The sequence below is a fragment of the Theropithecus gelada genome, chromosome 16, assembly GCF_003255815.1.
Source record: "Theropithecus gelada isolate Dixy chromosome 16, Tgel_1.0, whole genome shotgun sequence".
Classification (NCBI taxonomy): Eukaryota; Metazoa; Chordata; class Mammalia; order Primates; family Cercopithecidae; genus Theropithecus; species Theropithecus gelada.
The window spans coordinates 71,622,519-71,644,401 of NC_037684.1; the positions used below are offsets into that span (position 1 = coordinate 71,622,519).

The 21,883-nt window shown below is 42.9% G+C and overlaps 1 protein-coding gene and 1 non-coding gene across 2 annotated transcripts in view; one reads left to right on the forward strand and one right to left on the reverse strand.

Moving 5' to 3' along the window:
- Positions 1-455: 455 nt before the first annotated feature.
- The window catches only part of TEKT3 (tektin 3), a 35,705-nt gene continuing 14,277 nt past the window's right edge, over positions 456-21,883 (reverse strand). The window contains exons 4-8 of the mRNA XM_025362743.1: positions 15,744-15,814; positions 10,767-10,910; positions 8,918-9,140; positions 5,314-5,468; positions 456-796 (exon numbers count right to left, since the gene is read on the reverse strand). Of these exons, the coding sequence (XP_025218528.1) occupies positions 580-796; positions 5,314-5,468; positions 8,918-9,140; positions 10,767-10,910; positions 15,744-15,814 (810 nt within the window). The 3' untranslated portion in view covers positions 456-579. The remainder of the gene's footprint in view (positions 797-5,313; positions 5,469-8,917; positions 9,141-10,766; positions 10,911-15,743; positions 15,815-21,883) is intronic.
- LOC112610538 lies at positions 8,000-8,102 on the forward strand. The gene has a single exon (XR_003116417.1). It is a non-coding gene; the product is annotated as a U6 spliceosomal RNA (small nuclear RNA).

Sequence of the window (21,883 nt, forward strand, 5' to 3'; positions counted from 1 at the left end):
GTGCTCAAGTAATGAAAGTCTGAATTGGAGAGATGAGAGTGGAACAAAAAGAGATGTGCAGAACACATTAAGAATTATGTATTATGAATCACAGCCAAGCTGGCCCTACCTACTATTGTTCCAAAGGTACTCTGTATTTCTCTACCTTTGTTTTTGATCAAATTACCCCAACTACCTCATGCCCAATGGCCTTTCCCCTTCTCACTGTGGATCGTTTAAAGCAAAACTCAGAAACCAACTTCTTCATGATTCCTGACTGCCTCCGAGAGAATACAGTCCTCCTTTCCAGTCCATTCGGATTACACACACAATGACAAGAATCACACCAGTTATCATTTTTACCTTCTCTACTAGATTGATTATATTTCTTCATATCCTTCCCGTAACCCAGACGCCTAGTAAATAGTAGAAAATTAAGGTTTGGATTCGAACAAAAGGCTTTCTGAGACAGGACGTTGGTACATTTCCATCAGCATAATCCTTTAATAAGTGACTATATTAGCACTCGGTTCAAATGCTGAGACAGTGCTCTGGCTCAGCCTTACCTTAGGGGTATCAAAACCACACCCGGTGGGCTCCCTAGCAGAAGCCGACCAGCCGGAGGGTGTTGGGGTAGCTCTTGCGCATGCTCATGCATTTTTCCTGGTCAATGTACAGGGAATTGGCTTTGACAGCCAGGTCATGCTCGAGGGTGGCTTTGGTGTGGACCAGCGACTGCAGGGTGTCCTCTGCATCCCTCAGGCGCTGCTGCAGGGTCTGGATGGTGTCGTCAACCTCGTGTACCTCGTTAACAAGGCTGCAGCATAAGGGAATCAGCATGGTTAGGTTAGCAGAGGTCACACTTCTGTAGCTTACGCAACTCCAAGTACATCACATTGTAACCAGTGATGCAAAGCTCACGTTTTCTTTACTTTAGGATATATTTATCAGCAAATGAGGGGTGCATGAAATTAATAAAATATAAAGAAATATAAAGAGAATGGTGACAATGAGCCAATGGGAATGTAGATGTCCCAGGAGACAGAAAAGGATTTCATAATTATAGAAAAATATCCAGACCATTTTAAAATCATTATTCTAAGGCAATTCTATAGTTTCACAGAAATTCACAACTGGAAAACAAAGTTAGAGAGGTCTCCAAGCCCAACTTTCTTGTTTTACAGACTAGGAAATAGAGGTCGGGGGGTTCATATGCTGCCCTCTCCTCGACACAGGGCCCACATGTGTTTGTAAGCTGTACCTGGTTATCCAGAAAGCTAAGAAGGAAATACAGAGCTTCAGTGGCCAGAATAAGAAACTGGGTCCCATTCCTGGCCCTGTTCCGCTCTCAGCGCCTTGAGACAGAAGAGTAGAAGCAGAGACCCGGGAAGACCCATCTCATCATCTGCAGACACATCCTGGAATATGCTTGCAATTTCTCGGACATCAAGTCCTTCACTCTTGCTGTCCCCCAAGCTCAGAATGCTCTTAACCCATTCTTCATCCCGCTAATTTATCCCCTCCTCAAATCCTAGGTGAACTAACACTTCTTCCGGAAGTCCCTCCCTTAACCCGGAAACCATCTGCTGCCCTGTGTCATGACCTCCAAGAGGACCAAGCCTTTTACGGCACTCAGGGTCTTGTGATTGTCTGCTTGCAGCATCTGCTGTCCTTGCCCAGGGCTGCGTCCACAGCCCCTCCTGCAAAAATACAGGTGTGCAAAAATTACTTATTGGGTGAAGACCAACTTTCATGCCCTCGGTGAAACGGAGGACGTCTTAGGAGGTAGGGAATTGCCCAAAGGTCTGAATCCATGGGATCTACTAAGAAAAAGACCCAGACCCAAGGCAATAAAAAGGAAGGAAAGGCAGGACGGAGCCTGGAGCATTCGCTTCCAAGCCACTTGTAGGTGGCCTAAGAAGAGGAAGGCTCTGGGAAAGGCCCCCATGCGTGCTCATTGAAGCAACAACAGGCCATGGGAACATATCCACGCTGTGCAACGCCTTTCCTCTTACAAGCTCTACTGTCTTCTGCTTTCCAGTGGGGAGAGGAAGAATTAAAGCTTAAGTGCCAAAGTTTGGTTTTGTCTGGGGACAGTAAATACTAAATCTGAGAACTCATCGGAAAGCAAATTTCTTGTTATTGTTTAGGTCGAGTTGAATTAAAAAAGAAAGGCTTTTTAAAGATCCCAGGGTATAAAACATCACTAGCAAAGAAACAGATCTTCGGCAAGGCTGCTGCAGCTGGCTGGTAATGGGATTTTTGGTAGTGGATTGTTTACAATCACAGGGGGCCTGCCTCTTGCCTCCCACCCTTCCTGGCTTCAACAGGAACCCTGAACCCCAACATGGGAAACAGAGTAGGATGATATACGAGTCTTTACTCCTTTCAGCCAAATACGAGCCTAGTGGAAATTTTATCTGGGAGGGAAGGTTTGAAAATATACATGTCAAAACATTAATGCTAAAATAATAATAATAATAATAATTCAAGAGACGTAGAACGTAGGCAGCTAGAGTATTTGTTTTCACACTGCTGCATGGACACAGCTAGAGAATAACACGCTTCCACTTCCCTCAGCGTTAATTAGAAATATATTGTTCATCATCTTCAAGGCCCTATTTCACTCCCAGTTTCCTTGTTCTTGGCTGATTGCATAGTTGTTCTGCTGGAGTCACTCTTTCTCTTTCTTCTTTTTTTTTTTTTTTTTTTGGAATTACAGAAACCACAAAACGTCTTGCATTCAAATACAAATAAAGCTACCACAGTTTATATATATATATGTTAAAACTAATATATATAAATATATGTGTGGATGGATAGATTATTTAAGTAGAGCAGAGCCTGGTCTGTCTGACCTGCCACCAAAAATGCCAAGAATGTTTAGAATCACTTTTGAAATAACTCGTTTAGACCATTTTTAAATAAAAGAAGTCTTGAAATGAAAACAGCAATTTTTCTCAGTCCCCACTCCCCTGAGTTTATGATCTTTAGTTTTTCTAAATCTAGACCGCCAAAGGGCTGCTTTCAGAATGACCCATTTAAGAAGGAAAGTAATCCCCTCCCCCAGTAATAATCCTAAAGATTTTTGGCAAAGATATTTTAACAAGAAAACTTGACGGAAACAAAAGTAGGTTTTGTTCAAAAGTCAGTGAAGGAGCAGAGGAAATAGACATACTGTGAAGTCGGCAGGAAGTGAAAGAAAAGCAAATTCTGTATAGCCAGGAAAAGGGAAAAAAAAAGAGCAAAAATCATTCAGCTCCTGAGGAGAAGCTGTGAATGCCTCATTGTTTGATAATTCTAAAGTCCTCTTAGACCACTACCCAAAACCCATTCTAAAAGCAACCCTGTGTTTGTCTAACGGCAGTATAAACAATTTATTTGTTCCCATCTCCACTTTTGATGACTCTGCAGCGATTTTTGGAGAATGAAACATCAGCTCAGCTTCTCCTAATAACATTTACATAAAGTCAAAACTGGTGATCTAATCCTAATAGGCCAAGTGGGTGTGCACTCACTGCTGGGTTCTTCTAAAGCAGAGAGGTGCCTCCAGCTGGCTGTCTAGGGACCCATCTAGTCTCTGGAGTGGAGAGCTGCTTATCCTGAATAAGGAGCTGTGCATGAAGAGGGGCTCTATGGAACCCACTTTGAAAAATATGCAGCCTGAGTGACCTCCTCTGTGGCTATGGCCTAGATAACAGCTCCACCAGAAGAAATGCAGCTCATCCTGGAAATGAAGATCATGTGCGTACAACCTAAAGCACGCTTCATGGCACTCAACGCAGACAACATGCGTGCTACATATGTAAGGTGTTTTGTCATAACGATCTCCTCTGTGACCTCCAGTTTCATCCTCTGTGTGAGAGAGAGATGAGGATGCAGCCTTTACTTTGCCAACTCTTCTCAAATGAGATCAGATACCTGACAGGGGAGTGGTAAAAGCATTACACGACGTAAAAGACAGGAGAAGGAGAAGCAAATGGCTTGGTGGAATAGAACTCTGGGGTGAGACAGGCAAAGATTCAAACTGCAGCTCTCTCTTACCACTAAATGTGGCCTGGGCCAAGCCACTCGCCCACTCCTGCCTCAGTTTCCTCACTTGTAATATGAAGGTAATGAATGAGATCGTATAAAGTGCTTAGGGCAGTGCTCAGCATAGAGTCAGATTAAGAGATGGTAGCAGCTATTATTATCATTGCATTGATTATCGCCATCATTGCCTTTATTATTATTATTATCATCGATGTTGGCCTCACAAGATCCCCCTTCCTTCCATTTCAGGAAATCCACTGTCTCAAACCACCACTTATTTCTTTATTTTATCCTTAGGATCTATCCTTCAAGATGAGAGAATTTTATCGTGGAAGCAGAGCGAGTGGCATCTCCCCCACTGCACCAGAAAGGTTTCTGGAGTTCACGCACTGCCACGTGGCTCCTCCAGTTGCTATCAGGTTGATTTACTTCTGCACGGAGCATTTTAAGGCCTAAGAACAGCAATGATGAAATCCAGACAGAAAAGGCAGACTCACAGGTATTGGGAAATTGGAAATGAAGCCAGATTGTGGCCGGGGTGGGGAGGGAATCTTGGCCAGTTCCTTACAAGTCCATCCCAAAAATGAATCTTCAAAGTGAAAATAATAATAAAACTCATGTAGTGTTTGGTAGATAAAACTGTGGGGTCAGATTCCTCCTGCTGTGTATATATAGGAGCTGTGCTCGATGAAGACCAGCTGGCTTTGATTGCTACTGAGAATGAAACACATTGAAGTAAACTTAAATGAGACCCTCAGTCACAAAGACAGCACATGAGTAGACAGGGGTCAGTGGAATTGGCACTGAAAGTCCCTTTTCTGTCAGGTCCCCCATGCTGAGAACTACACAGAAAGTCACAAACTGCTGCTTATAAGACAGGAGTTCTAGAAGCTCCGAAGACTCCAAGGACATGTAAAAGAACCCAAACACCACGCTGCCTCCCTGAATGAGTTAAATGCTTAATAGCACTTTTTTTGTGCGTAGTGTTGATGTCCCTTCCTTTTTTAAGGAGTTGTGGTAGAATATACATCACATAAAACTTTAACCAATCTTAAGTGTACAGATCAGTGGCATTAACACATTCACACTGTTGGTGCAACCGTCACCGCCATCCATCTGCAGGACTGTTTCATCATCCCACACTGAAACTCTTCCCCATTCAACATCTCCCCATTGCTACCATTCTCACAGAAGGCTCCTACACGATGTGTATGGGCAGAGAGCAGCTTTCTAGAGAGCCCAGCGCCACAGTCAGTCTGGTGGCCCTCCGAGCGAGCCCCGAGCCATCCCCTCCCACCTTACCGTAGCTGAGCCATGTCTCGGCACAACTCAATGTTCGGCCGCCTTGTGCGCTCGTCCAGTCTGGTCTGAGCCACCTTCAGGAAGGCAGTCTTGTCCTTGATGGCCTTCTTGATGGATTCTATGGTCATTTCAGTCTGGAAAATCTCCTGCAGGGTCTGTGACAAAGAGAAGCAACTGCCTGAAGCTTTGGTGCGGTCCCTTCAACAACCCGCCTCCCACCTCTTGCCTGTCCACTCCATGACCAGCACCTGCCTCGACCTCGCTGATGAGAAGGTCGCTTCACCAAGACCATCTGTCCGTCCCAGCCCTGCCCCAGGGAACCCACGTGTCTCACTGGAGCTGGCATGCACCTGCTCTGGAGAGTGGGCGGTGCCTCTCTCCCCAACCCCAGGCTCAGTGACCTCATTTTGGTAGCTGGAAATCAGCCAAGGTGGGAGTATTTCAACCACAGAAATTGGCAAATACTACAAATCAAGGGCTCCCTGCATGCCACCCCCAATGGCCGTTGTTAATTACTGACCAGCACACATCTGTGTTCTGGTAAAAGTGAGGCTTTGAGTGGCCCTGATCTCCCTCCTCACATCCATATGTCCATGCGTCTCTTCCCACTTTCTCTTCCTGCCAACTTGAGCATTGCCTTCCTCCTCACAGAGGATTTCCCTTGCAGCGAATCAGGCTTAAGCTTCAGGGTACCTTACTTACAACAGAGGAATACTGGCAGTTTTGTATTCCTGATTTTGTATTCGTTTTCTCTTAAAGAGGCCACTCCCCCAAACTGCGTAAACATGGCTCCCTCCTTGGTTCCCCCTCCTCTTTCTCTGTAAAGAGAGTCCCTGTCCTGTGCTCTGAAAAGCCTCCCTTCTCCTCACATCTCTGCACTCCCGTAACTCTACATCCTCCCCATTACTGTCCCTCTTTCTGGGTTCCCTTCCATGGCCTGGAGATACAACCAAGAATCATCTTTTTTTTTTTTTGAAACCCTATGTTTTTACCACCACTCTCCCATCCAGTCCCAACTGAGTCCTCTGCCAAATGTATTCAACCACGGCTGTGCCCACTCCCTTCACTTCCCACCCACCCAGTCTCCTGGTGGCCCCTGGATTCTGTCTCTGGCCCTAGTTGCTGTCATGAAACTTCAGTTTCAAAGCCGACATTGAGACCTCTCTGAAACCTCCCTCTCCTTGAGACCCTCATCTTGTTTTCTCTGGCCAAGTGTTGTTCCAACTCCCTCCTTTCCAACTACTCCTCATTCCCTTCCAGTGCAAGGCTTTGTCCTTGGGTGATGTCTGTGCAATATCCTTTCTACACTACAGAGACCTCATGCAATCACAGATTTAGCACTTGTGTAATCCAGGCACTCTTCAATCTGTCACTTGAGCTTTGATCTCTCTCCCAAGATAAAAATCATTTCCCTGTTTCTGTCACTAAGGCCTTCTTCAGATACTATGTGCTCCATGAAACCATCCTGATCTCTTGCCAGTGGAAACAACTGCTCCTTCTTGTAAACTGTATTCACATTTCATCTGTGTTTCCAAGTTCTTTCTGCACCTTTCTAATGCAACTTCCTGTTTTCTATGTGCATGTCTCGTCTCTAAGACATGAGACATATGTACATCCCTGAGTGCCTAGCACAATACCTTGAGTGTACCTGTTAGGGCTGAATAGTGCCTCTTCCCCAAAAATTCCTATGTTGAAGTACGAATCCCCAGTGCCCTGGAAGATGACCATATTTGGAGACAGTGTCTTTGTGGAGGTGATTAAGTTAAATGAGGTGGTTAGGGTGGCCCTAATCCAATACGACTTTGGTGTCTTTATAAGCAGAGGAAATTTGGACACAGACACACACAGAGGGAAGATGATGTGGAGACGCAGGGAGAAAGTGGCCATCTATAAGCTGATGAGAGAGGCCTCAGAGAAAATCAATCCTGCCCCGCACCTTGATCTCAAACTTCTAGCCTCTGTTAATTAATTTTCTCTCTCTCCAGTGAGAAAATTAATTTCTACTGTTTAAGCCACACAGTCTGTGGTACTTTGAGTTAGGGCAGCCCTGGCAAACTAACATAACAGTAAATAAAAATTTGTTAAAGAAGGAACTCTGTGACACCGGCCTTCTAAAAAGGCCTTTAGAATGTCTTCTTACAATTCGTAGCGTCTGACCCCATTAACCTTCTCATCAATGTCTTCTACAAACTGTCTTCAACCTACTTTTCCACGTTTCTCTCCCAGGACACAAACCATCTACACCAGCCACACACCAGTCTCTTGACAGGCCTCAACTCATCCTCTGATTTGCTGTCTCCAAGGCTTTCTTCAAGATGTGGCCCCACCTGGAATGTTCACTTCTCCCTCCAAATCCCAAAAACACTTTTGTATTTGTTATTTGATAATCACGATTTGTAATATTCTATTCTATTCATATTGTTTATGAGCTTTTCATATGCAAGTATTTCTTCTCTGTAATGTAAACTTCCTAAGAACAAAAACTACATTTGATGCTTCTCTCCACCTTTCACAGTATGGAGCACACTGTCTGGCTCAATTAATATTTGTCGCCTAAAGCAGGCACCACGAGAAGGAAAGGTAAATCGTTGCAGCCTGAGAAAATGGGGTTCCCTCAACTAGGTAAAACCATCGTAGGCAACATAGCTCATGCTTCAAGGTTCTTAAAAATAAGAAACAACATTGCTTGCTTCAGCAGCACGTATACTAAAATTGGAACAATACAGAGAAGGTTGGCATGGCCCCTGAGCAAGGATGACATGCAAATTCATGAAACGTTCCATTTTTTTTTTTTTTACTGTAGGTAACATCAATACATTATATGGTTTCAAATAGCTAGAGGAAGGATATTGCATGTTTCCAACCCAAAGAAATGATCAGTGTTTGAGAGGATGGATATGCTCGCTCATTACCCTGACCTGATCACCATACATTAAATGTATCAAAACATCACTGTCCACCCATGAATATGTACAATTTTTTTTTGTCAATTTAAAAAAAAAAGACACAACAAACTATATTCAGCATAATCCACAAAAACAGTAAGAGCTCTAAGACTGATATTAAGGAAAGAAAGAGCTCCTCGTTTATCTTGAAACATACAAATTCTGCTGTACTCCTTCTTTTTATGGTCATTGTAAAACTCTTATGCTTAGAGCACTTAAAATTTTTCAATATCAGAAACACTTTGAACTACCTAACAGTTTCCTGTATTTGGTTTTGTATTACAGAAAAGGGGTCTGAAATAATTTAACAGAAGACATTTCTGCCATATGTTCTAATAATAAATTCACTTCCTAGTTATATACGGTGATTCATTAAACTTTAATAATAATATTTTTGTTTCTATTAAAGACTAAGAACCTTTCATTACATAGTGCCTTCTTTGTGTTCCAAATACCAGTGGATTCCAATTTCATTTTGACACCTGGCTACCTGGCTGAAATAAATGGCATGCTTTGTGCTGTTTTAAATTTTTCTTGCTCTGTGTGGCCAAGCTGTCACATGCCTATGGTGCCTCTCTGGGAGTGGTGAGAGATTTGTGGTCCCAGAGCACACCACTCTGTCCAGGTCAGCTAAGAGGTACCACTGGTGGTTGATTTACCTTTGCTAAGTGCATCTGAATCTTATTCTTAGCATCTGCAGTCTCAGCAATGCGATTGGTGAAACACAAGTTCACTTTGTTGAATTGATTCCACATCTCATTGGCAGTCACAACCAAGAGGTTTTCAGTGTCGTCTCTTAGCTTAGCGGAAGCTGCCCCTTCACTCTGGGAGCGGAGAATATTGTCATCTGTAAATTTGGCCCAGGACTCGGGCACTGAGACACTGAAAAAGAGAAGCAGGAGCAGACAACCCTGAGAGTGATGAATCAGCCTACAGGATCGCTAGGCAACCATGTATCCTGTGAGAGAGAAACCCCCAGGTCGCTGATCCTAGCTTCATTATATAAATATCAGAGTGAGGCTTATTTTAAACTTTTCTTAATTCTTTCTTATTTTACTGCTAATCCGTTTTCTATATATCTAAAGCATAAGCTAGTTCTTCTGCCAGTTTCAGGGGGCAAAAGGATTAATGAATGATGTGAATGTGTAGGTTCATTACAAATGTGTCACACATCACATCGATAAGCATATGACAAAATATTCAACCTCAAGGGTAATCAAAGAAGCATTAATGAAAACAGCCTACTAAGGAAATATTAGCACGAGTAGAGAGAACGATCATTAGCAAGGCTGGAGAGCATATTTAGAAAAAGTTTCTCTGGTATCCTACAGATGAGAATGTTAAATTAGTACAACCTTCCTGGAGGGTAAAAAGGTAGCACAAACCAAGAGACTGTCATTCAAATGTGGAAAGCCCAGAAATTCCACTTCTAGAAATGTATTATAAGGAAACAATGTATCCAAGGATGTATGTGTGAGGACATTCATTTCAGCCATATTTATGCTGATCCCTGAAAAATGAGGAACAATCTAAATGCTCAGAAGTTGAAACCAAAAAGGTTGATTGTGGTACATTCAAAAAAGTAATCCATATACCAGGCAAATTCATGTTAAAGTAGAACATTTATTTTACAAACAATGTTGCTGAAAAATCAGACAGGCTATATTTCAACTTTCAACTGGGTGCATTGTATGGTACGTGAATTTCACCTCAATCAAGTTAAAATTTTTAAGGGAGTGGCTGGAAGAGACCATGGATCCTGCCCAAAATTGCATCCAGGGGCCTGGCAAAGAAACCAGTGATGGGGTAAGTGGAGCAAGCTGTGGTAGGAAAGGCATCGAACTATTTTCAGCCTGTATCCCACAGCATCCAGGGCATGCTATACAATGGCAACGTGTGGCCTGTCTGTGTTTCTCTCTCTCTCTCTTTTTTTTTTTTTTTTTTTTTGAGACAGAGTCTCCTTCTGTCACCCAGGCTGGAGTGCAGTGGCACAATCTCGGCTCACTGCAACCTCTCCTCCCAGGTTCAAGCGATTCTCCTGCCTCAGCCTCCTGAGTAGCTGGGATTACAGGCGCCCACCACCACGCCTGGCTAACTTTTGTATTTTTAGTAGAGACAGGGTTTCACCATGTTGGTCAGGCTGGTCTCCAACTCCTGACCTCAATTGATCCTCCCGCCTCAGCCTCCCAAAATGCAGGAATTACAGGTGTGCGCCACCGTGCCCAGCCTTGTCTGTGGTTTTCTAGGACTTCTGCATCAGGTAGGGTTATTTTCATAGTTAGAAAATATAAACAACAAATATTCCTTTACAAAAGAATTCAGGATGTGATTATCAAGGTCTGACCACAGAACGTGCTTGCTTCCTGGAGACTTGTCAAAAGCTGGGTGTGTTTCTCACCTTCAGATATCTTACCACGCTTTCCGTTTTAACCTGTAAGCTGTGTCCTTTTGAAAGGAGAAAGAGTTAAATGACATCAAAATCACAGCAGTGGCGTGTGCCTGACTTACGTTGCATCAACCCTCTCCACTCCGCGGAAGTAGCCGACACCGTCTGACGTGTTGCGCAGGTGGTGGCATTTGTCATCAATCCGGTAAGCTGTCTGTTTGTCACTCAGGTCCTTCTCCAGCTCATGCTGGGACGCTCTGTCGGCTCTGCAACACAGAGTCGGGAAGTGGAGCTTCACACTCAGGTGGCAATGTCCTGCAAGGACACATGAGTGCCCTTCCATATTAGGACCTCTCTCACTATTGCTCTCGCCATCTCTCCCTCTTCACACAATGTTCAATTTCTCAGTCAAAACGAGCACTCTTTGGATCTGGCCATACATCTACGTCACTGCGACCCTAACTCCCACCATGTCTACACTTCTCCTTTCATAGGGTGGGATGGAAGTGGGGAGAGCAGGTGAAGATAAACAGGGGTCTAGGATCTGCAGCCCCAGCTGGGGCCCATCTTCCTAACACACACACAGTCTTCCAGACAGGACACAGGTTCAAAGTAATCTGTCCACATCTGTGCCTTCCATTCCTTCCTTTTCCTTTTCCTTTTTCTCTTCTACATCTCAGCTCCCTTTTTCTCTGTTATTTGAATATAAACCCCCAAGAAATCATGAGGCCTTTATAGCCAAGCCTCCTGCCATTCATTGGTAACCTTGGTTTGTGGTCATGCTGCGGCTCAGAAGTTTGCCAGGAGATAAAAACCAAGAGTCAAAATTAACCTCTAGGACAGGAGTGAGAGAGGACTTCAACAGAGATCAGGAATTGATGGTCCCCCCAGGCTCACACACTCCAGCAGCCACCCTGCTGGAAGGAAGAGGCCTCGGTGAGCTCTGAGATGCATGGTCTTGCCTGCACTGCCAGGCAGACGGGGGACCCACAGCTTATTACCAAAGACAGACCCTGGGGGCAGGCATGGGTGACAGGTGAGCCACATGGAATACTTCGTTCGACAAATAATTATTGAGTGCCTCCTATATGGCAGACACCATTCTGCGAGCCTGGGATGCATCAGTGGACAACACCAACATTGCTTCTCTAAGGAGCCGACATGCTTCTGGGAGGAGACAGCACATTCAGTGAATGGGCAATTTGTGTGGTTTGAAGAACAATGCTAAAAAAGCAAAGCAGGAAAAAAGAGACCAGGACTGTGGTTATGATTTTAAAGAGGATGGCCAGAATAGGCCTCACCAGGTGACAGTGAGCAAAGACATAAAAAAGGGGGAATCAGATCATGCAGGGCCCTAATGGACATGGGAATGAGTCAGGTTTTCCTTCGAGTAAAATTAGAGGCCATTGACTTACAATTTAAAAGGACCTCATTCTGATGCTGGGCTGAGAACAGACTGCCGGGGGCAGGAAGACCATTAGGGGGCCACTGCAGTTACTCAGGTGAGAGATGAAGGTAGCTTGGACCAAGAGGATGAAGGTGAAGGAAGCAAGAAGTATTCAGATTCTGGATATGGTTTGAAGATAGAACCAAGACAATATCCTATTAAATTGAACATCAGTGAGAAAAAAAAAAAAAAAGAGCTTGAGTTGTTGGAATAATGGAATTCCATCAACTAAGGAGGGGGGGTGGCTGGGGAGGGAGAAGCTAGGGGAGAAGATGGAAGTTCAGGTGACATAGTAAACTTGAGTGTTCACTGAACATCTACATGGGAGTCGTGAAGGAGGTTGTTGGAATTTGAAAGAGACGTCTAGGCTAGAGATAAAAGTGGAGAGCCACTGGCAGATAACTAGTATTTGAAAAAGTAGGATAGCTGAATGAGCTTGGGAATCTCTCTGTTTTCTCAGCATCTAAAAACGGTTTTGGTAGAGCAAAGCCATTCACTCAGTAAAGGCTGCATTGAATGGAATGAGTCCATTCTAGCTGCAGGTTCCCCTCAACTTAGCCTGTACTTTCAAGCAAATCGCTTGACCTCTCAAAGCTGTTTTTCTTATTTGTAAAGTGGAAATGAGAGTAGCAGCATGCAAATGATCTGCACTTTGTGAATTCTAAGACAGTATACAAGCGCGAAGGATGAAAAATGAGAAAGCTCCCTTCCCTTGCTACTTCTGTGCTGAGGCACTTGCCTTAGGTGATTATGTTGAAATTCTAGGACTAGAAGGCCTTTCTCCTTTGGTCTGGGACCAAGATGTCCCACAAGCTTCCTGTCTTAAGCTGAGACCCTGTTAGGGAAGGGACTGAAATGTTCATGAAGCATCTGTTGTTACAGTTCACCTCTTGGGAGGTGGGACTTGGGAAGGTGGAATAGAGACTTTACAGCCTTTTACTCCCCATCACCTCAAGTGAAAATCCCTGCTCGTGCACACTCCCAGGTCTTGGCTGGAACAGTGTTGAAAACACATGCCTTGAGAGTGTGGAATGATGAACAGTGGGACTCGAAGGAGGGGAGGGAGGAGGGTGGGATGTTGGAAAGTTTCTTGGTGGTTACAATGTGCGTTGCTCCAGTCATAGATGCTCTGAAGGTCCCGATTTCACCACAGTGCAATATATCGATGAAGCAAAACTGCACTTGTACCCCATGAATATATACACATTTTTAACGAAATTAAAATGTTAACAAAAGCCATAGGCTTCAGCATCAGACAGCCCCGGTTCAAACATCTTTGCTACTTGCTAAACCTGACCAGAGGCAAGTTATGAACTAATGGTAATAATACCCGTCTTTCCAGGCTGTTGGGTAGATAATTAGGTGCCTAGCAGATGCTAAGTGCTCAGTAAGCATTAGGTCTCATAATATTGTAACATGGGTGATTTTTATGACTTTAGAACTGAGGCTGCCTGGATGCCCTCTGATCTGGCCTCAGAGTCTGCTTGGGCAGGCATTTAAGGCAGCATCCCATCAACACGTCTTACAGCCCAAGATGAGAAGACCTTGGCTGCCCTGTGAGTGCCTAATGAGATTCTATTTTAAGCTGAGATCCAAGCTGAGGGTTTCATTGCTCCTTCTGAAACAAGTGTAGTTGATAAACTCTCTTCTAGTCACCTGCCCTGGACAGAGCACAGTGGCCCCCCACAAATCCTGGAGAAGCCATCCCAGGAAGTGAGGTAGGCATTTTACCCACTGTGTATTAAAGGAAAGCCAAGTTCTTTAAAGGATCAATAACGAAGATTCCAAACAGGTACATACACACAGAACTTTCTGCAAAGGTCTGCAATACAGCCAGTATTGAGGCGATTTGTAACAGGGATTTATATCAGATGAGGCTGTTCCATGGTAGAACATTCTAGGCCAAGAACGCAAAAGATGGGCAGCAAATTTTAGACTACGAAATAAAATGTGAATTAGGAACTAGAATCAATGCTTCGAACCACTCTTAAACATGTTTCTAAAATTCCTGGGGAGCAGAAACCATATGCAGTCATCCTCAACTACTTTTTTGCTTATCCTCACCAATTTCCAAATTAAAAAACCCTTCCAGTCACCGCTCAAGAGAATTTCAGCATACAAACCTCGCCAACCTTCGTGGTGTTGATCCCGACGCACAGGGTGGGCAAATGAAATGGGCAGCACGGATGCTTTTATAACACACATAACCACCTCTCTCCTATTGGGTGGCATATTCGACACTACTTCCTTCTGTGGCCATAAGCAAATGGCACTGATCTTTCTACTTAATGTTAACCAACAGTCTCAGCCAATACTTTTCCTATGCTGACAGCTGTGATCATTGCCTGAGACCTTCTTTATTATTATTCTTACCCCTTCTCACTCCTCATCCCACCCCCAACCATAAATATTAAGTACCTACTATCGCCAAGAAAGGAGAGCCCATCCCCTGGAGGAATGTGTATTCTAGTGAGGAATAGGATGGGTTAACAATTACAATGCTGTGGGATGCAGGGAGCATTGCAAGCGTGTAATCATTGCAGAGGCCGGATCTTTTTTTTTTTTTTTTTTTTTTTTTGAGACGGAGTCTCGCTCTCTGGCCCAGGCTGGAGTGCAGTGGCGCGATCTCGGCTCACTGCAAGCTCCGCCTCCTGGGTTCACGCCATTCTCCTGCCTCAGTCTCCCGAGTAGCTGGGACGACAGGCGCCCGCCACCTCGCCCGGCTAGATTTTTGTATTTTTAGTAGAGATGGGGTTTCATTGTGTTAGCCAGGATGGTCTCAATCTCCTGACCTCGTGATCCGCCCACCTTGGCCTCCCGAAGTGCTGGGATTACAGGTGTGAGCCACCGCGCCCGGTCACAGAGACCGGATCTTTAAGGAGGTATGGAAAATAAACATTCAAGTATTACTTTTTCAAATGTTAAAGCTGAACAACTCTAAGTCATCTCTTATATAAAAAAATGCCAGTCTTTTGAGCTAAAAGAAATCTTAGTTACACTCAAGTGAAGGCAGAAATCCTTCTGCATCTCAGAATTATTTATTTAAATAAAAAATTAAAGCAAGTACTCCATGTGCTTATTTTTTTAAAAAGTATTTTTTTGAGACCGAGTCTCTCTCTGTTGCCCAGGCTGGAGTGCAGTAGCACAATCAGAGCCCATCACTGCAGCCTCAAAGCCTCAAAATCTTGGGCTTAAGCAATCCTCCCACTTCAACCTCCTAAGTAGCTAGGACCACAGGCACCCACCACCATGCCTGGCTAATTTTTAACTTTTAACTGTAGAGATGAGGTCTCGTTATATTGCCCAGGCTGGCTTGAACTCCTGGGCTCAAGCGATTTTCCTGCCTTAATTTCCCAAAGTGTCTATTTGTATTATTTTTAAAAATGTTTACCGGTACATAGTGGGTATATACATTTACGGGGTACATGTGATATTTTGATACAGGCGTACAACGTGTAAGAATCACATCAGAGTAGCTGGGGTATCAAGTAATCATCTTAGCTTTTGAATAAAAATGTGTGTATATGCCTGTGTGTGTGTGTGTGTGTGTGTGTGTGTGCCCTTATAAGAAATCAAGAGAAATTTGAATGAGAGGCATGAAAGTATAGTTCACTGATAGATTTTGAATTGTATAGAGACATAAAGCTCTTACGCAAGTTGGGCAATAGCCTTATCCAAATGTAGCTTCATTCTTTCTTGACAACACAGAATAGTATCAACTTCCTACTCAATTGGAAAAAAAAACACATTAATGTTTTCGTTATTGAATATAACACTCAAAATCAGCAATATAACAAAACACCAATGAAGGAAAATTTTGTTTCTTAAAATACTGTGACGTTAAACAAGAAAACAATGTTGCATCCACTTATTTGTCTACACGCTCCGTGATACTGCAATCTAAAGATCACACTAAGATGCAGCCTTTATAGGTCTATGGGGAAATTATATTATGGAACTAGTGGGGACATGGTTAAAATTTTAGGATTTTTCTCTCTTTTTATCCCTGTCCTTATTTAAAACAGAAATTTAAAAAAAAAAATCAAAATTCTGGTAATATACAAGGTCAAATTTAAATGCATAGCTTCTTCTATAATGGCTATGCTTCCAAGACAAAGTAAGTCAGGGAGGAAAAAAGCATAATCAAAAGAAGCTTCTCTCTGGCAGTACATGTATCCTCCAGAAGACAGTGCTTGGGTCCAAACATAGAGGCTGACTTCCATCCTGGGAGGTCGCCCTCCGGTCCTGCTTGTGTACTGCAGCCCAGCGTCTGTGCTTGTACAAACACCTGTGCTAGCCAGGCCTCTCTACTGGACCACACACGTTGCCTTTTGATGCTGCTAGGACGTATCCACTAGTCCATAACATGTCAGACTATTAAATCAACATTTATTTCCCCCTTGAAATTTCGATGCACATTAGCCAATGTGGGAACTCAAAATAGCACCAAGATATTTCAAAAGTGCACATCGTTACTGTTATCATTTTCTCAGCCAAAAAGTTGTCATACTATGCATCCTGTTTTGGGGCATTTTCAACTTGAACATTTTCCCATGACATTAAAAAACACTGTGATGAATGACCTTGATCAATATTTAGACATCACCGAAGATTATGCCTTTTTCAAAGGTTTTGACAAGTACAGCCAAATTGCCCTTCAGAAAAGTGGTACGCATTTACAACAACAAATGAACATGTGTTTTCTTGTCTTGCCCAGCAAGTGGTCACTGTCACTCCTTTCCATCTTCACCAATGTGATGGAACCACATCCCCAGCGCCCCACCGAAAACAGCAAACTTGCCTAAATTTGCAAGCTGATATTATGAGTATTCATTTGTTCGCCATTGCCTTTTTTGCTTGTGTGAACTGCCTGTTCATGTGCTTGTCCGCTTTTTCTGTCATTTATTTTTTTCTTTTTCATGTGTGAGCGTTATAAGCATGTTTAAAATTCAATCGTTTTTATCATACATGTCACAATATTTTATCAAGTTGCCTTTGCTTTTATACATGTGCGTGGTGCTTTTGATATAGATGTTTCTGATTTCTATGATGTCGAATCTATCAAAGGTATCTCCTTTGGGTTTCTGCCTTTGTCATTTAGATAATAAAGACCTTCACCACTCCAATATGAAGTATTACTCACCTATGTAGTCGTCTTCTTTTATTGTTTAATCGTTTAACATAAAAATATCAAATGTGTCTAGTGTTTGGTATCTGAATTAGTGGAATAAAGGAAGAGCTAAATTCCCTTCACACACTGACACCAACATTCTCCCTGCCTTGACAAGCAGGCAAGATTTCCCAGCCTCAGAGTGGGTTGTGCATCAGTCTTAGAATTTTTGTGTTTAGTTTTTATCTTTCTCAACACCTCGTGTATGCATGTGCCTGTGTGTACTTTGATGAGGTTTTAACAAAAGATGCACGGAGTTCTGCTCAGAAAGGACCATTTAAAACCCCACATTGTGTTTCCATCCTTTGTGTACACAAAGCACAGAGTGGAAAGTCTTAGGACTTTTAGTGCAAAAAAAAAATGCATTTAGTGGGATTCTTGCTGTAAAAAATTTCTACAACAATAATTTTTGTATGTGAATTTAAATAATGTCATATGATGAATGTCGGATGGTTGGGAGCAGAAGGGTTCATGAGAATACAAAAAGCCCAAAGCCAAAGGTCTCTGACACTGTCCCCAATGCTAACTTATCCATCCATCTGTACCCATACATGGAGGTGGCCTTGAAATACCACAGTAGAGCAAAAGCAGGACAAATCTTTCCCTCACCTGCCCATGAGAAGAAAGTTTGCAAGAAGGTGGTGGATACACACAGAAAGCAGAAGCGTAGGAAGAGCCTTCGTCTAACTAGATCTCTGGCCGCTGCCTCACACCTAAGGAAGTGAAATGCACATTTAGGACCCTGAAAGGTGGGTCCAACATTTCCAGATCCTGGACTTAGGGAGAAATTACAGGCCCCATGAGTTACAAGGTCACACTGACTTCATTGAGATTCTCAGATTGCAATGGCCAAAGTGATTAAAATGCAGTTTCACTTGTGGGGCTTCGGATGAAAACAAGACATGGAATCACGTCCAGTTGTTTGAAGAACGTGGAATGCATCCTACTATTTGAGCGGCTGAAACATTCATGAAGCATCTGTTGTTACACCTCTTGGGAGGTGGGACTTGGGGAGGTGGAATAGAGACTTTACAGCCTTTTACTTCCCATCACCTCAAGTGAAAATCCCTGCTCGTGCACACTCCCAGGTCTTGGCTGGAACAGGGTTGAAAACATATGTCTTGAGAGTGTGGAAGGATGAACAGTGGGACTCGAAGGAGGGGAGGGAGGAGGGTGGGATGTTGGGAGATTGCTTGGTGGTTACAATGTGCGTTGCTCCAGTCATAGATGCTCTGAAGGTCCTGATGTCACCACAGTGCAATATATCAATGAAGCAAAACTGCACTTGTACCCCATGAATACATACACATTTTTTACAAAATTAAAATGTTAACAAAAGCCATAGGCTTCAGCATCAGACAGCCCCTGTTCGAACATCTTTGCTACTTGCTAAACCTGACCAGAGGCAAGTTATGAACTAATGGTAATAATACCCGTCTTTCCAGGCTGTTGGGTAGATAATTAGGTGCCCAGCACATGCGAAGTGCTCAGTAAGCATTAGGTCTCGTAATTTTGTAACATGGGTGATTTTCATGACTTTAGAACTGAATCCTCATGTAAGATGTGGGCTCTGCTCTACTCTCAGCTAAGGAATATGCACCACATCACAGGAACATTATAAGTTTCAGCCACAAATATGGACGAGTGCTGACCCTGTGCTGTGGTCTGAATTGTGGATATAAAATCATTACTCGGATGTCCTTGTTAAACTCAGACCCTGCTTCCACAGGTTGACGCTTTATATGTGGTTCTGTTTACCTGTGTTAACTGAGTCTTTTTAAGTTTTGGGAAAGTGGGTAAACTGCCAGCCTAACAGGTGAACGGGCTACTGAAATCAAATCTTCAAAATCAAGCTGCAAGCCTGAATTGAATCTAGCTAATAAGCGAATACCACATATAGGTGCAGACCGTTCATTTCCATATACAATGCTTTTTAATGATAGATTCACCAAATATTCTTGTCTTCTCATTTATCCTTGAGTTTAGTGGGAAGAGCCGTTTCCTTTCATTAGAGATCTGCATTCTCAGTATTTGTTCCTGAGTTCGGCCAAGGTGACCTATCAGCTACCCTTTCTGGCATGGCTGCAGGTGAGAAGCTTCTGGTCCCACAACCTGCTTAGAGGCAGAAACCTAGGTGAGGAGGGTAGTTCTTATTGCTGGGGGTCAGAGCCCACCCAGATCCTCTTTCCGTGCTGGTTGCTATTCAATCCTGCCTTAGAGGAGAAGCCCCTTGGGCTGGACTGGGCTGCATGCTGGTTGCAGGGCTTCTATTCAGTCCTGTCCTTGGGCCGGACTGGGCTGAAATGCTGAAACTCTCCAGCAGCAGGTCTGCCATCTCTGGAACTCATTGACTGCATTCTCAACAAATCTCTGAGGCTGGAGTATTTTTGCTTTCTGCTTCTGCAACACGGAGGAAGGAAAAGCCTCTTGTGGGAAGGAAACTGGCCAGCTGGGGCCAGGCCCAGAGCCTCAGCCTGAGTTCTGAGCAGCTGTCTCAGCCCCCATCCCAGAGCCGGACCAGGGCAGGCTGCAGGGTAGATGACTTTGCAGGTTCATTTGGCTCCGAAGTCCAAGGAGTCAGCACGGTCTGGGAGGGCTAAGAAGACAGTACCATGATTGACTCCCCAACAGAAGCCATTCTGTAAGAATGCATCAACTATCACTGACTGAATATAATAGCCAACAGAATTCAACAGAATTCGTAAGAAAATATTTCATTGCATCCATGTTTTTCAAAAGTAGGCCTTTTAAGGCTACTTCTTTCCTTGGCTAATACACATTTAATTATTCTAAAAGTTAAGACCTATTTTGGTAAAAAAATAAAACATATGCCAATGTCACTACCTTGAGTAAGCCACAGAATACATTCAGTACTTGAATTGATTGGCAATGACCGAAGCACCTCTCTCAATTCATGAACCATTACTCTAATTGCACATTCAGTTTTTTGAGATAAAGCCCCCCCTGCTACTGACCTAGAAACCAGAAACCTCTCATGCAGTGGTTCTTGTTTTTAAGAAACAGCTTTGTTGAGATATAATTCATAGACCATATAATTCACTTGTTTAAAATGTGCAGTTTGATGGCTTTTAGTATATTCACAGAGTTGTATAATCATCACCGGAACCAAATTTAAAACATTTCCATCAACTTCCAAAGAAATCATGAATCCTGTGCCCATTAGCTGTCACCCACAATTTCCAATCCCCCAAGTCTCCTTTCATAATAAGCAACCACAAATCTACTTATAGTCTCTATAGATTTCCCTATTCTGGAAATTTCATATAAATGGAATTACCATATGTGGTCCTTTGTGATTGGTTTCTTTCATGCAGCATAATGTTTTCAATATTCATCCATGTTATAGCAACGGATCTGCACATCATTACTTGTTTTTTTGGCAGAATAACCTATTGTATGGCTATCTTACATTTTACTTATCCACTCATCAGTTGATAGACATTTGGGTTGTTTCTACTGTTTGGCTGCTATGAATAATGGTGTTATAAATACCCATGCACAAATTTTTGTGTTTGGGCATATGTTTTCTTTTCTCCTGGGCTGACGCTTGGGAGTAGAACTACTGGATCCTATGGATCATACAGGGTCATTCATGCTTAACCATTTTCCAAAGGATCTGCCTCATTTTGCACTCCCATCAGCAATGTATGAGGGTTCTAATTCCTCCCACATTCCAGCCAACTTGTTATTTTCTCTATTTTCTATTATAACTATCCGTCATATTTCATTGTGAGATCTTTGCCCATTTTTAATTGGGTTGATATTTTTTTAATTGTGAGAGTTATTTATATATTCTAGACACAAGTCTTTTCACTTTGTTGCTAATGTTCTTCAAAACATACCACATTTTTAATTTTGATGATGTCCAGTTTACCTGCTTTTCCTTGTGTTGTTTGTGCTTTTGATATCACATCTAAAAAACTGTTGCTTATTCCAAGGTCACGAATATTCATGCCTATGTTCTTTTCTAAAAGTCTTACAGTTTTAGCTCTTATGTGTAGGTCTTTGATCCCTTTTGACTTAACTATTTTGTATGTTGTGATGTAGGAATCCAACTTCATTCTTTTGCATGTGGATATCCGGTTGTCCAAATACCATTTGTTGAAGACACTCTTGCCATTGCATTGCCTTGGCACCGTTGTCAAAGATCAATAGATGGTAAATGTGATAGTTTATTTCTCAACTCTCAAATTGTGTCTATTGTTATGCAGGTACTACACTGTCTTACACATTGCAGCTTTATAGTAAGTGTTGAAATCAGGAGGTGTGAGTCCTCCAACTTTCTTCTTTTTCAATATTATTTTGGCTATTCGTTATCCTTTGAATTTCTATATGAATTTCAGGATCAGGTCACCAATTTTTACAAAGAAGTCAGCTGGGATTTTGACAGGAATTGTGCTGAGTCTATGAATCAAGTTGAGAAATATTACCATCTTAACACGAACATCCAGGTTTATGGATGTTCCCATCCATAGACATGATATGCCCAACTTGTTCTTAACTCTGCCTAGTCATTAAGATTAGTTGGGGGATATTTTTAAAAGATCAGTGCCTAGTCCCCACGACAGATTTGAATCAGCATCTCTGGGTGTGGGACCCAG